The following is a 21,510-nucleotide window of genomic DNA, read 5'->3' on the forward strand; positions in this document are numbered from 1 at the left end:
AGATTATGTGTGTTTACACATGCACACATGCATGCCAATATGAATAATATTTATTTTACTCTAGCATTTGATTCAACTAATGCAATGTCATCTGAATATGAACATTGCTGTGGGTGGGGACCTGCCCTCCACAGCATCAGGGGTCTTTTTGCTGGATGTGGCGGCATAGGTGGATAAAGGAATGGGACACAGCTTTTGTTTTCAACTTGCTACACAGGCTTCACAGAGAAACTGCTCCGCCCCTGCTGGCTTGATTTTTATTTTTATACCTTCTGGTTACATATCTACCTGGCATACAGTTTCATTTTCAACATACATGTTTCTATAGATCCTAATAACAAATACGAAGCCTAAGGAGATAATCAGTAAAACACTGCTGCTAAGTGTGGGTTTAGAGGGTAGAATCAACATGGCCCAGTTTTAGGGATTTTTTAATATCAGGCTTTCATTTTTTAATGTTTCACTAAGGTTTCCAGGATGGATTGCCTAGGCTTCAGTTCAAAACAAAGCAGTGTGGTGGAACATGCTGCCTCTCCCTGGAAGGTAATTAATATACTAGCTCAGAGAAGCTTGTTCTTGGCCTGTACATGGGGGTGGGGAATTCTGAGCACAGATTTGCCAGAAGTTTTATGCCTAGAAAAGAGGGTCCTATCTAAGTGGGTACATAAGAATCCTTAGGTTTAATTTTGTAAGTGGGATCTCCTGGTGATATTCTTTTTTTTTTTAACCCTTACCTTCCATCTTGGAGTCAAGACTGTGTATTGGCTCCAAGGCAGAAGAGTGGTAAGGGCTAGGCAATGGGGGTCAAGTGACTTGCCCAGGGTCACACAGCTGAGAAGTGTCTGAGTCCAGATTTGAACCTAGGACCTCCCATCTCTAGGCCTGAGCTCCCCAGCTCTCCCCCCCTCCCCCGGTGATATTCTGGGGGAATGGGGGATCTGTATTAACCCTGCAAGAATTTGCTCTCATCCATTTTCTCCTAGGGAATAATTCCAATAATAAGGAATGTTAGTGAGAGAAGTCACACAGAGGGGATGAGTGGGTATTTCCATCCTTCCTGGGGGCCACTTAACAACCCCAGGTTTCCACTTGTGATTGTGTCAAACAGCATGGCTTTGATGGCTCCCGGAAGAACATCTGGGAGACATCAAACTTTCTGGAGAATCCTTCAATTTTAACACCGTTATAATCCCCTTCCATAATAGTGACAAGTATCTTGGGCAATTGCAGGTTTCTCTGCTTTTTAGCTTTGATATATTATCAAAGTCTTTGAACAAAGCTGTCTCTGTTAAATCTTTGAAGGAAATTATATGATTTTTGAAATATGCATTAAAAAAACATTGCTAAAAAGTTGCCTTAGTTGTCCTTCCCCATTACTTTGTGTTTATTTTGTATATATTTTTATTTATTTGTATGTATGCATCTTATTGTTTTTCCCAGTAGATAATAGGTGTTTGAGGGCAGTTACTACCTAACATAGTATGTCACTTAAGTGGTTTATAAATGTGTATGTTGATTGAAATCTTCTTGTGACAAAACAAAAGTTAAATAAAACTGACTAACCTCTTATGTCATATGTGATATTTCACACTTTGGTAATTTAAACTTGAACTTTCTATTGATGGTCTGTAGATTTTTTTGATCATACTTTGTCCCCTGTTTTCAGTACTTCTAGATAATTTTTAATATGTTTTCCTGCATATGGTATTCAGACTTTTAAAATCATTTTATGAGAGTTTTTTATTAAACTTTATTATTAAAATTATTATTAAAGTTTTTATGGGTGACCTATAATTCTTACATTATCCCTGTGCATCCTATCTTTGGGTTACTCTGGTTTGTATAGTGCTTTTATTTATTTATAATGTTGTAGTTTGATTTTATCAGTCAAATTTTCTTCTTTTGCAGTGAAAATCTGTCATTTTTTTAAAGTGTTGATTTGATAGTGGTACTACATCATGTTTGCAATTATTTGTTTTATTGATATCTTTATCAATAATTTTGATTTCTGCACTAATTCTATTCTATTTTCTTTTTAAAATTATCTTTTTAACCACCCTAGAGTTTCTTGTTGTTATTCTATTTTTTCTTGGGGTCTCACAGAATTATTTAATTTCTTTGGAGGAAATGCATCCTATTAGGTCATATTTGATTCACATGGCAGCATGGACTTCAGGTTTGAGGAAGTTTTTATGCTTTGTCAATTAAGAAGAGCCTATCATTAGAGCCTTAGAAATCTGGATCAGTTAAGTTACAAAGATAGTTTCATTATCATTTTAGGGAAAAACTGACTTATCCTGAATGACAAGGACCTTAGTGGCTATTGCTTTAAGCAGGCTTATTAGAAAGTGGGTGAGGTTGGGGTCACTTAAGGGGAATTGTTTCTTCTCAGAGTCCTTAATTTTTTTCCAGAAGATATTTCATTATTTAGAGGTATTTCTTACTTTTCTTATTTTTGCTCCAATTTTAATTATTATATATTGGATAAATTTCATTTTTGAAATTTTGGGATTGGGAATTATGCTAAGAAGTACTCACAATTTCCATTTTGTCAGAAGTTCTAGCTTTTTTTTTTCAGAAAGAGAACTCTAAGAAATGCTTGAGTAATTGAACTCATATTGAATTGAATTGTTTGAGTATTTGAACTTATATTTTGTGTTTTTGGTTTTGATCTCAGTGTACATGAATTTTATTGCTTGCTCCTTCTTTGGAGTTTGCCTACTATGAATTTTTGGTCATTTCTATTGCTTTTCTGCTTCCACAATGTGACTAAGCCCTATAGTATCTAGTTTATTATATACATATAGGTAGTTTTTTCCCTACCTTTTTAAAGTCTTTTGTAAAAAATTAGATTTTTAGGACTTTAAGCAGATACATTTTTCCCAATCCTTGCTTAGCTGCACTCTATCCCTGAATAGAAGCCAGTTATTCCTGTATGGTTAAGCTGTGCTAGGGGCTTAATAAATATTTTTTAAATTATTGGTGAATTACTTTGAGAAAGGGGGCAGAAGAAAAAGAGTGGTTCTATATTTCCAAAGCTGCAGTCTTAGGAAGGTTCTCCAAGGAGTCATTTGGTGGCAGTAAAGGAAGGAAGCTATGTAGAGACACTTCTGAATTTCTAGAATGCCTTCATACATATTCTCCTTTCATCCTTATGATACAGTCTGGTGAGGCCGGTAATGTGGATGGTATTGGCAAAATTCTATAGATGAGAAAATTGAGTTTTAATTTAATTGACTTGCTAAAGGTCATACAGTTAGATAATTGTTGATGAGGGACTTGAGCTCTATATCTTGTGCACTTTATTTTGCTTAAACAAAAAAAACCCTAATGTTATAGCTTATATCTTATGCCATCTTCTACTTTTATTCTGGATATCTTTTCAGCCATGAAATCTCTCTTGTAACAGAAGGAAAATTCTCAAGATAAATCAGAGTGACCAAGTCTGATAGTGTATAGTAAAATTTCCCCACTTTTTTACAGAAAGTAATAAAGTTTGGGGTTTGGTTTCATAGTTCTTCAGGTTTCATCTTAATTTCAGTGTTCTTTTTGCTAATCTTATAATATATATTTTTCAGGATTCTGCATATAGCATTTCTTGCAAGTCTCTTGGTGTTTCTTAGAATTCTTCCTATTCACTTTGTCTTGTGGCAGAAAGCCCCTTGTATTCACATACAACAGTTTGTTCAGGTATTCCCCTATCAGGGGGCATTTACATGGTTTCCAGGTTTTGGTACCAGCCAAAGTGCATTTTTTGAATACCTATGGAGTTTTTACCTCACATTTCCTGCAATAACAGACTTTCTTTCCCGAAAGAAAAAATCCTGACAACTCTACTTTTTCATTGTGCCTTTCATTTCTTCATCTTTATTTTTCAAAGGAACTGAATCATGTTATTTTGGAAAGCTCAACTGTCCTTTGTTTATAGATGTGGAATTATTATTTGCCAGAGTGACATGGTTTCCAAACTCCCAACTTCATAGGGTTTCTAACACAATGTGGCTCCAAACACCTTCCTCAATATATTTGTAGGTCTGCATTCTGGGAGAGAGAAATGATCAAACTAGAACAAAATCTGTAAATTGTACAGACCTACTCATAAATGTGTCGGTGCTGCAGCATTTTATTCTGGCAATTGAGGTGTGACGGAAATAATGGCCAAGAAAGATTTATGTGGCCCTGAACTGATAAGCTTCTCTGGTATCAGCAAATACTCTTTTTGCTTTGGATTTACTCAATATATTAATAAGCCGAAGATGTGAAGTCCTCCTGTTGTCTGCTGTCAAGAGCATTTACTGCTGACCTGTTGGTGTAACTAGTTAGAGGAAAAACTCTTTGTCTGCAGGATTTTGTAATACAATATAACATTTCCAGGTGGGAGAAAAGCAGTGTTTGTTTATTGACTGTAATTGTAGAGTAGCCTAGAAAGAATTCTTGGAACTTTTGATTTTGTTACCAGCTTGTTAAGGGAGTTTTGGATAGGGGTTGGGGACTGGATGGGCAGTGTGCATTGGTGCCAGCATGTAAATGGAAACTTGAATTGGAAATGCCTTTAAATATAGGTACATGAATTCCTTTTGGTCCGAACAATTTCTGTATTCTAGTGGAGACCTGGTACTTCCACCTGAGGAGGAAGGAAGATGCTGCTCCTCCATAATTCCAGTCTATCACTTCTTATTTTTTTTATCTGTCTTTTTCTCCTTCTCTTTGACAGTTACCCTTCCTACAAACAGGTGTCATTCATTTCTGAATTATGTGACACAGGTGGGGAGAAAATGAGACAGGTACCCTGTAATATTATAGATGGCAATGTTAATCATTCATCCAAGGTTTTATTTCCCAAAATTATTTTGTGTCAAATCCAATAGTTCTTTACCATGTAGTATAGTGGAAAAGGGCCTGAATTTGGAGTCAGAAGACCCTGAGTCCTCATTCTGTCTCTGTCATTTGTTAACTTGATATGTTTTGAAAAGTCAGTCAATTCTCAATGCCTCGTTCTATTAGTGGAAATAATAATTTTTGCCCCACTCAAGTCACTTTGTTGTTGTTGGATCAAATAAAATAATGTTTGTGAAAATGTTTTGTAGCAATAAATAATTAAAATATTTTATTTCATAAAATAAAGAGAAACTGAAATTGAATTGACTTGTACTTGGGGAGTTAATTTTCAAGAATTGAAAGATACCTTTAAAGGTTAAAAAAAAAATCATACCTGTTCTTTAATCACTGAAGAGAGGTCCTATTGTAGAGCTTCTTCTACCAAGGCAAGCTATTTACTATGTAATTTTCCTGTAATTTATAGTTTAAAAGTAGCATGGGCTACTGAGTGATTTAAATGACCTGCCCTGGGCCACATAGCCAGGATGTATAAATTTTGTATAAATTTCATCCAGGTGCTCCTCCCTCTAAGACCAGCTCCTATCCATTATGGGTTGCTTCCTCTAATATCTCATATCAATCTTTTAAAAGATTAATCTACATAGTTGTTTAAAATGGACCTTTTCATTGAGAACAGGTTCCTTTATAGACAGGAAAAGTCATGTACCCTGCTCAAAATCCAATGTAATCTCCATTTTAAGGGAAAATTTGCTCTCATTTTTTCTAAACCCTTACTTTCTGTTTTTGTAATAATTCTAAAACAGAAGGACAAGGGGCAAAAGCCAGTCCTAGAGACGGGAGGTCCTAGGTTCAAATGTGGCCTTAGACACTTCCCAGCTGTGAGACCCTGGGCAAGTCACTTGACCCCCATTGCCTAGCCCTTACCACTCTTCTGCCAAGATAGAAGGTAAGGTTTTTTTTTTTTTTAAAGGTGGGGGGGGCAGCTGGGTAACTCAGTGGATTGAGAGCCAGGCCTAGAGATGGGAGGTCCTAGGTTCAAATCTGGACTCAGACACTTCTCAGCTGTGTGACCCTGGGCAAGTCACTTGACCCCCATTGCCTAGCCCTTAGCACTCTTCTGCCTTGGAGCCAATACACAGTATTGACTCCAAGATGGAAGGTAAGGGTTTGAAAAAAACAAAGTGACTTGCCCAGGGTCACATAGTTAGGAAGTGTCTGAATTCAGATTTGAACCCAGGCCTGGCATTCTATCTACTGTGCCACCTTCCTACCCCATTATCATTTTTTTTTAACAAGGTAACTGGGTGGTATAGAGGATAGAGCCTGGGCCTTGTGACAAGGAAATCACTTTAAAAGACTGATATATATTAATTTAAGGTCACCAAGGAATTCAGCTATGTAATTCCTTAATGAAAACTCAAGTCAGCAGTCAACCTTTTATGGAGTTTAATTACAAACAGGAGGAAGAAAGGTATGAGAGAGAGAGAGAGAGAAAGAGAGAGAGAGAGAGAGAGAGAGAGAGAGAGAGAGAGAGAGAGAGAGAGAGAGAGAGAGAAGAGAGAGAGAGAGACAGAGAGAAGGGAGAGAAGGGAATAGGGCTTTAATACCCCCTCTGTTTAGGCTGGGCCAAAGGGCCCAAGCCCTTAGATAGCTGAGGCAAAGAAAAGAGATCAGTCCCTATCACTCACGTGACCAAAATGGAGAAACAGTCTCAGGGGCCTCCACTTCCAGCTTCCTTCAGAGCAAGCCTTTCAGAGCACAACCTCTCAGAGCAAAACCTCTCCAACCACCTCTCAGTCCTCAGACCCTGCTATCTTTAAGGAAACCATCCAAGTTCCCTCCCCTCAGTTCTCACATCTACCAATCACTGTCCATGTCTTCCCTGTGCCAATGGTGGCTCTAGCTTAACCCAGGACCTCCCAGAGGTCTGTGGTTTTGCACATGTCTGTTGAAGGTCATATTCTCAAATAATTAAATCTTGATCCTTTGCTGCAGCCCTTCCTAAATCCTGTTACCCTGAGCAGGGTGGAGATTGGAAGTTCCAAGACCTGTTCTGTCATTCCAAGTATCTCTATTGTATCAATTCTAAAATCAATCATGACTCAAAGAACTTCCTGTTCTATGCTTAAGCATAGGTCAAAGCCCTTTCCATTGTTTAGCAAAAGGTTTCTGTCCTAAAGTAGTCTTAAGTAGGGAGGAGAAGGAACCTTCCATGCCAATGGGGTTCACATTCCAATAGAGTTCCCACTATCAGTAGGAAATTCTTCAAATATGAAATTTCCCAATGGTGAAATTTCCAACATTTATAAGTCTAAGAAATTTTAAGGTTTACAGCCTGGAGTCAGGAAGACCTGAGCTCAAATTCAGCCTTGAATACTTCTTAGCTACTCTAAACAACTCTAGCCAAGTCATTTAACTTCTTTGCCTCAGTTTCCTTATTTTTAAAATGAGATTAATAATAGCACCTTCTCAGGCTTGTCGAGAGGATCAAATGAGATAACACAGTGCCTAACACATAATAAACACTATGCAAATGCTAGTTATTACTTTATTCATGTTGTGATTATATGGATTTTTAGTCATTCTTTCTGTTCTGCCTTTTTCATCCAGGAGAGATTATATCTTCACTAAGAACTCCTAAGAAGGGGAACTTTGCAAAGCAAATAGATTTGCTAATGGCCAAGATTGTGGCTGCAATAAGCTCTAAAACTGAGAAACTTACTTTTAAACATTAAAAATATTGTACTTCAAAAATTTATGACTATGGCAGCTTTGGGCATACACTTTTCTACTTGTAGTTGCAGATCTGTCTTAACAAAAAATTCTTTTTATTTTACAAGAAGGGTAATTTGAATTACACAAGTTATGGCTTAGCCAATATTAATGTTCAGCAGTGCCATAAAACCCAGGCTTACTTGTTGTTAATCCTCTCCCGTTCTAGCTAGATCATTGTGTATCTTTTTTTTTTTTACTCAGTAATGCTCATATTTGGTCCAATTAGAGAATTAGAAAATAGACTTTAATAGGATAGCATTGAAGTTAGTTTAATTGGATCTTCTTCAATTCATGACTAAATTAGATACAACGTTTATTAAGCCTCTAAAGAAAATTCATTGCTTTGCTTTTTGGTCCCTCTGCTTCCACTGACAGATAATTTTAGAGGACTTAAGGATTTTCTTTTTCTCTTACCTATCACTGCTGTATTTAAGGTACTATATATATTACTGTTTTTATATTCTAAAGGAATCCTGAGAGACCAAATAGGCATTGTGGCTTAGTAGAAAGGGTATTTATAGGCACACAAGTCCTGAACTGATGAAGAACACCACAGTTCCTGCCTACAGGGATCTCAGAATCTGATTGGGAGGAGGAAAGGAGGAGGAAATATAACCTATAACTAAATAAGTATGATATAGACAGAGTATGATTGGGTAAGAGGGATTATGAATTTTTATATTGATATAATAGACATTTAAAGTATTAAAGTCATTGTTGGGTTAATGATGATGACGAAAACCTGCAAGATAAATAATTTTGTTTTTTTCAATTTTGATGTTTTTATCTCTAATGGTGAAAGATTTGATGGTTTTCTCTTGCCTTAAATTTATTCTAATAATTCAGTTGCAAAATGACTTTTCTTAAATTGTTTGTATTTAGTTGTAGCTTACATTTATATAGCTGTCATGAAAGTTTCAATTTTATTTTATAGATAGTGGAAATGGAGTCTTTAAAGGGACTTACCTGGGGTTCCAGGTCTTGACTCAGGTCTTCTGAGTTCAAGTTAAGTATTCTTCCACCAAATAATGTTGGACATGTAGCCATAAACTTTGATAAAATGCCAAATCTCAAATTTTTTTTCAACCTGGCATGTATGTCCTGAATCCATGATTTTTATTTCCTTTTGGTTGAAGGGAATAGAGTTCAGTGAGAAATATGTTAGATTTGGAGTTGTAGTGATAGGAAGGACAAGTTGTAATGACTTAACTGGGTGGCTGATGTGAAAAAGTTGAGGAGTTGAGAATGATGCTGAGTTTGCAAACCTGGGAATGATGTGGTTCCTTTGGCGGGAAAAAGACCATGGAAGTTCAGAGAAGTATAGGTTTGGGAGAAAGATAACTAGATCTGTCTTGAACATTGGGTTTGAATCCAGACTACTGCCTATGTGCTGTCCATCTATATAATGGATGACTGGGATAATTTGTTGTTTCAACACTTCTAGTTGTAAATATTTGAAATGCTATGATATGTGAAGCTTCCCCTTAAGTTTCTACATAGTTCATTATTGTGCATTTCTAGAAAGGCTAATTGTCACTTTTTAAGCTTTACAAAAGATTCTTGTCCTTCCCTTACAGGAACTCACAGAGGATGGGCAGCAGTGCAGATGCGCTTGCTTCATGAATTAGTGTATGCCTCCAGAAGAATGGGGAATCCTGCACTCTCAGTCAGACACTTGTCCTTCCTTTTACAGACGATGCTGGATTTTTTGTCAGATCAGGGTGAGTGAATTTTATGAAAAGTTCTGTTTTCTTTTAAAAGCTCACCAACACCTGGACAATTGGAATAGTTGTTGAGAATCCAGGTAAATAGGCTGAGCTTGTCATTTCTTTGCCTCAGCTTAGGACTTGTTCTGGGAAATAAATAAATGCTGTCCAATGGGATAGAATCAGCTGCCTGCATTTGTGGCTCAGGGTAGTCATTTTAAGTAAACCCATAAAAGACATTTATAGCTGGTTTTTGAGTAAGCAGTGGGGAACAACTTCTGGTTTTTCAATGGAGATGAGAAGAGAATAAAGATTTATATAATGCCTACTATGTGCCAGGCACTGATGTGACTTAAATGATGCCTTAAGAAAATTATATAGGCTACTGTATTAAAAGATTGATTGAAAAGAGGATAGAATAGAGGTAGATGACAATTAGGAGCCTTACAATATTCCAAATGAGAGGTGAAGAAGGCCTGTGTTGGCAATGGAAAAGTGGATACAATTTTGATAGATATCTGAGGCCAAATAAAAAAGGCCAAAATGACGAATTAAATAATAAGAGAAGAGGAAGAGGGAAGAGTCCAAGATAGTTTTGACTTATGTGACTGGAAGGCTAGTTATGCCATTAGTAGGAATAGAGAACTTGGGAGAAATAGTAAATATGGGAGGGGGAACAGGGGTGAATTTGTTTTGGGAAAGGTTTAATTTGCGGTGTTCTTGGGACAGTTAGGTGAATATATCCAGCAGAGAGTTGGAAATGTGTATCTGGAGCTTAGTAGAGATGTGGGGAAGGGTTTGAGGTGTGAAGTCTAGATTTGGGAACATCTGCCTCAGAGTCATTTTAGTAGCCCTTCTGTCTTTGGCTTTCATAACTATAAAGGTATGGTACATATTTGTGGATTTTTAACTTCTTTTATTTGCAGCTCCCATATAGAAAATCTGGGAACTATCTGACACCACTCAGTATTCTGACACAACTGCTCTCTCTTCTCTTTCATGGATATTGTTTACAAAGTTAAATAAGAAAAGTTCTTACTGAGTGACTGAGGAAAACAAGATAAATAGAACCTCTCCACAAATTGTTTAATAATACTAGGCAGTGAGGTGGCATAATGGATAAGAGTACTGGGTTCAGAATCAGGAAGATCTGAGCTCAAAGCCAGCCAGCCTCAGATACTTAGCTATGTGACCCCAAACAAGTTACTTAACTTCAGTTTTCCTATTTCCTCATCTGTATAATAAGGATAAAAATAGCACCTACCTCTCAGAGTTGTTGTGAGGATCAAATGAAATAGTAATTGTAAAGTGCTTAGCAGAGTGCCTGGAACATAGTAAACATAGCAAGTACTCTGTAAATGTTAACTTTATTATTATTATTATTATTATTATTGATCAACCTTTAATCCATTTAAATTCCTAGTTACTTATAATCTCAAGACAAATTCTGAGCCACCCACAATCTGGAATATTTAGGTTCTTTTTTCCCCAGAGAATGTCTCCTGAGTTTGTTATGACTACTCCCACAGTTTGTTATTGCTGTCTATTGATACCCCTTCTTTAATTCCTCCAGGTGGGAGTTCCTTGCAGCTTTTACCATTTTAGCTTACTCATGAACAATAATTAGTTAATGCCAGAAGAAAAATTCTAATTATTGATCTAAGTCAGCATGGTGACATACTGTGATACATAGTATCTTTTCATGATCATTTAATACTATAGGTAAAATATTAATTATTTTTATAGATACTTTGTCCATAGTTGGCATATAGTTTTAACTAGAAACTTTGTAATAAGATAGGTACATGACCCAGTGTTTAGAAGCTCATGTCTTACCGTAAGCACTTACCTGTCATGTGACTGTAGGCAAGTCACTTGCTTTCTTTCAATCTTAGTTCCTTCATCTCTAAAACATTGCAATGTTGTGACCTCTAAGGTCTTTTTTAGTTGTTAATCTGTGATTTTAGTGTCTGCTTAGTGAATACTAAAAGAAAAAAAAAATTATTTACCTGTGGCCATCTGTGGATCCTTCTCAATTTTCAAAATCACTGCACTTGGCTCTTCAGTATTATCTCTCCATAGTGCCTAGTGTGGCACTATGTTTTGTGATAAAAACATGTGGCACATGTTTTTGTGATATCTCCCAGAAGTATTGGGGTGGGGGTGGGAAATAAATATTTTCTAAATCTGTATTTGAATTAACCATCCTAGTAAGAATTCTTTCCATGGTATTCACATACTTTTTTTCAAAGTTTGAAGAGCCTCATCATCTCAGTTCTGGTAGCTGCCAAACACTTAGATTTGATTAAATTAGATTTTTCAATCAAGCAGTTTATGTGAATAGAAAGATGCTTTCATAATGATAATGAGTCCCCCCTACTTTTCTTTCTTTTTCTCCTTTTTCCTTTTCTCTTTTCTGTTCTCCTTTCTCTTTTCTATCTCCATCTCCTTTTTTGTCTTTTCCTTCTCACATTTCTTCCTTTTTTTTTTTATTTTTCATGTGGATTATTTTATTAAAAGCTGAGAATCCTGGAATTAATAAATACAACTTTAATTAAGCAGTCTTTTATGGTTATAGATTGCTTTATGTACATTATTTCATAAGAGCCTCCCAACAACCTTGTGTCATATACAGGATAGATCTTGTTATCTGTGTTTCAGAAAGATGAGGAAAACTGAGCATTAGAGAGTTGAGTGACTGCCTGAGAACTCACAAACTAATATGCAAAAGTCAGATCTGAATACCTATTTCTCTCTCTTCTAACATCTCCCCTTCTTCCTTTTCCCTTCTTTTCACAAGGCTGATGTTCTCATTATCTCAGTTCTCTTACTATAACCTCTTAAAAAACTTAGAGTTGGAAAGGATCTTATTGGTTATCAGATATGAGGATTTATCAGCTTTATTTTGAATAGGATCATAGGTGATCAAGGCCAAGACTTATTGTACAGAATAGGAAATTGAGACTCATGGAAGTTAAATGACTTGCCTAAAGCCATTCAGATAGTGAGGGGCAGTGCTAGATTTTGAAACCAGGGTCTCTTCAACTCCAGTATATTTTCCTTTACATTTTCTTCTTCTTAGTTAACATAATTTTTCTTTGCCCCCAGAAAGGTGGATTTTATATGGCATACTAATAAAACATCTTTTTCGTTCAGCTGTCTGTTGTACCTTTGGGAAGAGAGGTTACGCAACATGATAATATTGTTTCATGTCTACATTGAAGAGATGTCAGTTTTGTTTTCATGTGAAATGTTAAAGCATTATGTTGCCTCTGTGAGGTCATATAAATTAATGATTCAAAGGTACTTAGGTTGAAAGTAGAAGAACTTGGACCATTTAATAATGTTGAACCTATAGGAATGTCCTTAAAGGTCCTCAGGTTAATGGTAGTTGACTTAATTGGAATCACTTTGGAAAAGGACAGAGGTCAGAAGGTCTGGAAGACTCTCTTCTCACCAGTCTGATAATACTAGCTTGACTTTAGACAAAGTAGTTTAATTTTCATGTGCTTTATAAAGTTTTCTCATTTATAAAATTGGGGTATTGTTATTTTGTATTGCAGTCTTATTATTTAGAATGACTTATTATATAACAAGCTCACATTTCCATAGTGTTTTCACAACCTGTGAGTAGTTAGTACAATTTTTACTATTTGTATGTTGTAGATGAGGAAACTGAAAATGATAGGTTGTCTATTTTGTATTTACTCACCTATGTGTATGTCATTTTGTTGTTGCACAGCTAGCTATTAAGTAACAGAATTGGATCTTGAACCTGGTGGTTTGAATCTAAGATAAGTGTTTTACAACTATTGCTCATGGTATTATACATATAACTTTTTAACATTTCTGGTTATCCTGTTATTAGAATTTAGGCAGTAATGTGACTTTCTAGCTCTTTTACCACATGTAAAAATGTGTTAAAGCCATTTGAAACTAGAAGCTCTGGTTTGAATTCTTTTCTATCAAGTAGACCATGGGAAAGTCTTTTATATTTTACAAGCATTGATTTTCTCTTTCTAATTGTGGGTAATATCACTTCTCCTTTTTACCTCAGTTTCCATTAAAGACCTGTTCTTATGCCTCATCATAATGTAGAGGTTTACTTCTCAGAGGGTATGCTAACTGAGAGTAAACTTCTGATTGTGCATATCATTTGTTCCAAGAACTAGCCTGGCTACATTTGAAGAGGCTTATTATCACATTGATTGCAAGATGATGAATTTTTCTACCACAGCATTCTCAAAGACTGTATACTAAGTTACAGAGATATTACAACTTCCATCTGAGGAAGGGGAGTACCCAGAGTGACCAAAATGATAGATCTTTGAAGTCTTTACCTCACAGGATTGCTTTAAGGATGAAACAAAATAATGTTCCTATGTAATTCATTAAAGGAGAAAATAAGTTTTGTTTTGTTCATGATGAGTCCAAGATGGTGGTGGGTCATCTAGGTACACCTGTTTGGCATAGCCCTTTGTTCTCATTTAGTAAGTTCTTCCAGCATCTGTATGTCTTTTCTAGGAGAATCTTAGAGGAGTTTGATGATGGTTTTCACTATTTACTCCTTATTTATTTTATTTTTTATTTTTGCTGTTTAGGATGCACAAGGGAGTATTTTGTAAACTTGTAGCAAAAATTATGAGATAACTATAGTTTAACATTCTGTGATGCCTCTGCCTCCTTTTTCTACCTTTCTTGTATTCTCTACATTCTTACCTGCTTTTTTTTTTTTGACAGTGATGATATAAAAATACCAAGAAGTAGATTATATAGCACCAGGGAAGTTGAAAATGGCCTTTTTTTTTCTTCTCACTTATGTCTGCATGTCAAACCTACCTACAGGTCATTTCCCTGTTGTGACTTCAAACTCAGTGTGTTCCAAACAAGCTTATTGTATTTGATGCAAATCTTTTCTTTTTTTTCCCTCTTTTATTTTAGTGGTACCATCTAGTCACCTATGTTTAAAATCTTGGAATGTGATCTTTGACTTTTTATATGCCATACACTCACACATATAATTAATTAGTCAAGTTCTTAGCTTTCTCTCCCTCAGAGAGCTTCAATGGTTTTCCTTTTTCTCCTAGAATAAGAAATAAAATCCTTAGCCTAGAATCTCCCTCTAAAACCTAGATATTTCCCAAGTTTCCAGTCTTATTTCCTGTTACTCTCCTTATTGCATACTCTGGGTCCAGTCGAAATGAGTGACTTGATGTTCCCTGCGCATAACATTTCAATTTCCACTTTTGTGCCTTTGCATGGGTAATCTCCCATATCTGGATTGCTCTCCTTCAATTCTTTCTTAGAGTCCCTGGCTTCCTTCAAAGTACAGGTTAGCAACTGTGAAAGGAATTCAGGGGAGATTGTATAATTTTTGTAAAATCAAGACAAAATTTTTTGAGAAAAATTTCAGGAAAAGAAGCTCACTAACTCCTTGAATCAAGAAATGAACTGTTTGGAGAAAGTGCCATAAAGAAACCTACACTGCCTTAGATCATCCAGAATGAACTTTGGGATGTAATTGATTGAACTGAAGGGGGTTGAACACATTTATTCTGAATGTAAACTCTTATGCTAAAGGGGACTGTTCCCTAATTGGCTTTTTGTCAATGTGCCTAGCAAACACTGGTTTTGTTCTCTTTCTCTCTCTTCTATTTCTTTTTTCTTTCTAACTATTGCAGTTTCCTCTTAGAAAGTCAAATCTTATATGCAGCTGTAGCTAGAAGATTTTTAGAGGTATAAGCTGGTTATGTTAAATGATTCATTTGGGAGACTAGTCTCCCAAAGAATCACAGGGAAGATTGTGAAAAGGAATTCTTTATTTTCTTTGTCTATTTTGAGTTAACACTTACTTAACCCCCATTTAAATCAAGTAAGACAATTCACAAGTCACTTACTTGGAGAGCTCCACCCTTTTAACTCATCAATCATTTAGAAACTTGTGAATCCTTTGATGAAAGTTGTCACCTTCAGAGGCCTTTGATAAGAGTTGACACCTTCAGAGGATGAGAAGTAGATCCTACATACCCCCCCCCCCCCCCCCCCCCCCGGCAGTGCTAGGCTATTTGGAAGGTGTGATTGGCCCCTGTGAAGAGGGGAAGGGACAAGAAGTGACTATAAATAGCCCTGAAAGTTTTTGGCTGAGCTGTCAGTTTGGAGGATCTTGGACTGGGACTGTGGCTTAGAGCTATGCCTTGGACCTCAGCTTCAACTTGGGATTTGGCTCTTGGAATGTTTCTTGGGTGAGTGAGTAGCTGACTTTCCTTTCCTGGCTTCTGGAGAGAGATACGTTTCAGAGAGGCCTTCCCCTCTTGTAGGAGGCTGCATGGGTGGAACTCCAGGTCCTTCAGGACTGAGCTGAGCACTGGAGCAATATTTTGTGTGATAGACTAGACATCTTCTCTGTCCTCTTTTTGCATGTTTATACTTTTATTCTTTCCATCTCTTTATAAATAAAGCTACTAAAAGTCATTTTGGCTTGAGCTATATTTTTAAATCAACAACCAGAATATTAATTTAGCATCCTCACATATTTAGTCAAACCCTTAATTTAATTCCCTACAGAACCATGTCTTACATAAGACCTCTACTTATCCCTTCCCTTCCTCTTTTAGTGCTATCTCTTTATAGAAGTTACTTTATATTTGTGTGTTGTATGTATTTATTTATTTGACTTATCTTTCTACATATTATACTCTATCTTCTAAAATAGAAGCTCCTTGATTCTAGGGTAGATTTTGTTTTTGTCTTTTTATTCTCATCGCTTGGCACATGATACTTAATAAATATTTGTCAAGTTGAGTTAAATTGACTCGGTTTCTCTCTCTATAACACTTCTTGCATATTTTCACCTCTTTCATTGTGTTATAAGTAAGCCCTCATTATTTTTTACTGACTACAGACCTCCAAACATTTTTCTCCTCCACTCTCCATCTTCTAAACTGACTTTCACATAGCTCTGGGTCAATCTACTTCTTGCAGAGAAATATCACTCCTGCTTAAACATCCATAAATGACTTAATTTTGCTTGTTGAGTAAAGTTCAGCCCTCATAGGTTGGTCTTTTAAGACCCTGCATTCATATGATTCTGCCTTATCTCTTTAGCCTCATCTCATTTTACTCTCCCTTAGTGTAGATGGTGTATTTAGCCAAACTGGGCTTTGTCCTCTGTACTTGTCCTGTTTTACCTGTTTATCTTTGTTTTTATTGAGCCTTAAACAAGGAATCCATTCCCTCTTGAACACCTGATAAAATACCACTATTAGTTATTGTTGTTCAGTTGTATAAATCTCTTTGCAATCCCATCTGACCATAGCTATCAACAGGTTTTCCTTAGCAAGAATACTGGAGTGGTTTTGCTATTTTTTTCTCCAGGAGATCTTTTTGTCAAGCAACCAGAGGTTAAGTGACTTGCCCAAGGTCACACATATAGGAAGTATCTGAGGCTTGATTTAAACTCAGGTCTTCCTGACTCCAGGTTCAGGTCTCTTAATTGCTGAGCCACACCTACCTCTTATTTCTAGATGTCCAGCCTTTAAATTTTGGAATTATCTCTGATGCTTTCCTTTCTTACTCTCTTTCCTCTCCCCAGTTCAATCAACTACTACATCTTATTGGTTGTACCCTTACTGCATCTCATGTAACTAACTCTTTCCTTTCTGAACTCATTGTTTCTATCTTTGTTCAGGCACTAGTCTATTAGTCCACATTTTATTTTTTAAATATATTTTTATTTAATCTATTATATATTTCTTAATAACATGCAAAAACTTTTTTAACATTCTTTTTTGGGGACATTTCCAGTTTATTTCTTTCTTCTCCCTCCCTCCTTGCTACCCCTCCCCCTTCCCTGAGAAGGGATATAATGTTTCCATGTTCATTATGTAGTGAAAGAAGACACATATTACTTATGCTAGAGAAAAATTCATGGAGGAAATAAAGTGAAGAATGGCAAGGTTCAGTCTACATTCAGTTCACCTATTCCTTATATGTTATTTGAAATTCTTTTTCCTCATGAATCCCTTAGAATTGCCTTATTGTTAAGTCATTCACAGTTGATCATCATACATTATTGTTGTTACTGTCTACAGTATTCTGGTTCTGCTTGCTTCACTTTGCATCATGTTATATCCCTTTCCAGTATTTTTGTGACCATCTTATTTATCATTTCTTTATTGTACCATAGTATTCCATTACAAGTGTACACCACTACTTATTTAGCCATTCCCCAATTGATAGATATCCCTTCAGTATCCAGTTCTTATCCACTACAAAAGGAGTTGCTATAAATATTTTAGAAGATACTGTTTCTTTTCTTTTTCACTTGATCACCTTAGGAAATGAACTTTATAGTGGGTCAAAAAGGTATACACCATTCTGTAACTTTTTGAGTATAATTCCAGATTGCTCTACAAAATGGTTGGATCAGTTCACAGTTCCACTAACAATTTTTTCCACATCCCCTCCAACATTTGTCATTTTTTCCCTTTTATCATTTTAGTCAATCTGATAGATGCGGAGTGGTACTTCAGAGTTGTTTGATTTGCATTTCTCTAATCAATCATTTAGAACATTTTTCCTTAATATTATTTATAGATTTGACTTCTTTATCCAAAATCTGTCTGTTCATAACTTTTTTAATGACTATTCATTTTTTAAGATTTTGAGTTCCAAATTCTCTCCCTCCTACTCACTGAGAATGCAAGCAATATGATATTGATTATATATGTGATGTCATGAAAAAAGTATTTCCATATTAGCTATGTTGCAAAATAAAAAAAAAAAGTCCTCTCTCCCTCCAAGAAAAATAAAGTAAAAAAAAGTATGCTTTAATTTGCACTCAGTTCTCTCTCTGGAAGTGGAGAATATTTCTCATAATGGGTGTTTTGGAAGTGTCTGATTCTTTTCTTGATCAGAATAGCTAAGTCTCACTGTTGATCATTGTGCAACATTGTGGTTTTTGTGTCCATTATTCTTCTGGTTCTGCTCACTATATTTTGTTAGTTTATCTTTCCAGGTTTTTCTGAAACCATCCTTTTGGTCATTTCTTATAGCACAATTATATCCCATCACAATCATATACTACAGCTTGCTCAGCCATTCCCTAATGGGTATCTCCTCAGTTTCCAATTCTTTGTCACCCCCATAAGAGCTGCTATAAATATTTTTGTGCATATAGGTGATTTTTCCTTTTTCTTTAATCTCTCTGGGATATATACTTAGTGGTATTGCTGGGTCAAAGAGTATGGATATAGTTCATAAAATTTTTTCTTTAGAATGATTGAATCAGTTTACAACTCCACCAACAGTACATTAGTGTCCCTTTTTTCAACATCCCCTCCAGCATTTGTCATTTTCCTTTTCTGACCTGTTAGCCATTCTCATAGGTGTCACCTCAGAGTTGTTTTAATTTGCATTTCTCTAATCAATAGTGATTTAGAATATTTTTCTCAAGGGGCTATTGATAGTTTTGATTTCTTCTTCTGAAAACCAGGCACTAGTTTTAAAATTGATAATCCTGCCTTCAGACTCTTTTTTTCTTCAGTGCATTCTACGTGTGAAAATGGAAGTTTTGATTTTCTTAATACATAGTTATTTCTGTAACTGCTCTACATAAAAAATCTCTGTAACTCCCACATAGCTGAAGTTTTATAGTCTTTTGCTTGCTCTTAAGACCTTTCATAACTTGGTTTCAGACTGCCTTTTGAGGCTTTCTTGCATCCTTTATCTGTGTGCCCCATTTACATGTAGCAAAGATCCTCTGTCTTCCTTTCACTGATCTCAAACCTTGTTGCTTTGGAGTCTTTGCTCTTTTTGTGATTAATGCTTGCATCATTTGACTTAGCTTCCTTTCTACTGGAAGGTAGAACATGAAGGTTATAGTTAACTTCCTTTGTAATAAACTCCAAGTGTCCATTATAATTTCTAGGATCAAGTTCAGATGGTCATTTAAAGCTCTTCACTCCCTGGTCCCTGACTTCCTTTCTAGCCCTATTTCATGTTCCTTGCCTTCACACACATTAAGGTAGAGTCCAATTAGCCTTCTTTTCCTCATACGTGATGTTCTACATCCTATCTCTGTACCTTTGTATACTTGTAATGTTTTTTCTTCTCATGTATGCCTCTTAGAATCCTGCAACTCAAGTATCAATTTCATCAGGAGTTATTAACCTGTGGTCCATTTTATAAAATATTTTAATAACTGTGTTCCAGTTTAATTTATTTCCCTTGGAATCTGATGTGTCTTTTGCAATTAGAGATACTATTCTGAGAAAGGGTCCCTAGACTTCATCAGATTTGAACCCAGGCCCTCTTATCTCCAGATCTGGTTTTCTATTTACTGAGCCACCTAGCTGCCTAGGAATGTTTTATTTCAGTCCGTCTTGTTATTAGTACAGATTGGTACATAAGCATTTAACAAAATGATTCCTTATTTCCTTATTAGATGAGAAATAGAAAGAAGAATTAATTGGAAAAAAGGAACGATTACAGTCGACAGAAGCATAAGCTTAATCCAAATTGACAAATTTTTTTTTTTCGTATACAAATACAAGACCAGGTATGTTTCTTAGCAGTTGGCTTACATAGGTACTTTTTGACTTCAGTTATGTTGACTAGCATTAGAAAAGAAGTTTAACATTTTTTCCCTTTGGACTTTGATCTTTGTGTTGTTAAGAAAGGGCAGTTATAATGTTGAAGAGCCAGATTTTAGGTCCACCTTGTTATTTTTAAGTTACTGAATTTAAAAAATATCTTTTGGTGTATTACCTTTCTAAAGTACCTTTTCTTGGTTATTTGAGAAAACATGTCAGAGTTTGAAGATTCCTTTTGTAGCAAAATAGGCTATACTGACAGGAAAATTATTTATAGTTAAGAGATTTCTTAGCCTGCCATTTTGTCCTTTCTGTTCACTGTCCTTTCTGACTACTTTAAGATGTGTATTTCATTGTTACAGTTTAGATAAAAAGGAAGATCATTGTGAGACTTGTTGCTTGTTTTCTTTTGATCTCAGCTCAGTGGATAGGCTGTTTAGTGATGCTTCCTCTTCCAACCAAAGCTTTAGTGTTTTCCACTTGATCTTCAGAGTGTCATTTAGGTTAATGGCAGAAGTTATTGTTTCTATTAGATAATTAAAAAAACAACAACAACCCATTTTAGAAACATATCTTTATTGATTTAGGTGTTAAAGTAAATGATAGTTTAATTAATCAGAATGAGTGAAGGTAACAGATATAAATTAACACTTGACACTGAATTTCTGATTGAAAGTGAGAAATAACCTTACTGACACTTTCTTAATGGTCTGGTTTAATGTGCTGAAATCTCTGCATGATGGGTATCTGGAAGTAGTGACTGCTGCTTTTGGTTATTATTGTTTTTAACTGTTAGAGAGTAAAGTTGGCATAATGCCACACACTTATTGGCATGTTCATTTGTAATGACTGAGTGAATATTTTGGATGCTGATGATGCCTTTCTCTCCCCTCCTCATTTTCATCAGTCCGGTTAAGTAGTAGCCTTTGAGAATTAAGGAGAGCATTTAATCAGAGAGGCTGGGCCACAAAAAGTTCAGGACTGTTTTTAAATTCACATTCCTAGTTTTTCCTCTGTAATATGGAAATTCACATAGCTTCATTGAGCATTAGATCTAATGCTGCCATTTTGAATGCCTTCTTTTAAATCCATATGACAGTAAAAATTAATGAAAAAACACTGAGATCAGTTAGTCTTCCAATAGTATAAATGATTGTTTCAATTTACATCTATAAATGTATTAGCTACATTAAAATATATACTTTAAAAAACTGTAATATAAGCATATTGCTATGATCCTATTCATCTCAGAACAGAATATAAATTATAAGCTTGATTTTTATCTGGTCTCATACAAGAATATTATTGAAGTATCCATAAACTCTGCCAAAGGGATTTAGTATTATTATCAACTATCCTGGAGTATTAGTTTCTGAAGATGTGAGATTGTCCTTTAACAAAACCTGTTACAAATCTTCAGTTAGGGTATAAGGTTGACTCTTTTTTTTCATTTAATTTGGATTATTTAAGTTGATATATAGCAATTTGGCATCCTTGGCATGCATATAGAAATGCTTGTAAAAAAAATTAAAGGTTACTCTGACTCTTAACATTTAATCATCAAATCCACAAATCTATTAGATAGTAAGTTTTTAGGT

The 21,510-nt window shown here is 35.6% G+C and overlaps 1 protein-coding gene across 3 annotated transcripts in view; it reads left to right on the forward strand.

Moving 5' to 3' along the window:
• The window catches only part of TRAPPC9 (trafficking protein particle complex subunit 9), a 1,102,825-nt gene that overhangs the window by 108,697 nt on the left and 972,618 nt on the right, over positions 1-21,510 (forward strand). For all 3 annotated transcript variants that reach the window (XM_056820755.1, XM_056820756.1, XM_056820757.1), the window contains one exon: positions 9,192-9,335. In XM_056820755.1, coding sequence (XP_056676733.1) covers positions 9,192-9,335 — 144 coding nt within the window. The remainder of the gene's footprint in view (positions 1-9,191; positions 9,336-21,510) is intronic.

The sequence above is a fragment of the Monodelphis domestica genome, chromosome 3, assembly GCF_027887165.1.
Source record: "Monodelphis domestica isolate mMonDom1 chromosome 3, mMonDom1.pri, whole genome shotgun sequence".
Taxonomy (NCBI): Eukaryota; Metazoa; Chordata; class Mammalia; order Didelphimorphia; family Didelphidae; genus Monodelphis; species Monodelphis domestica.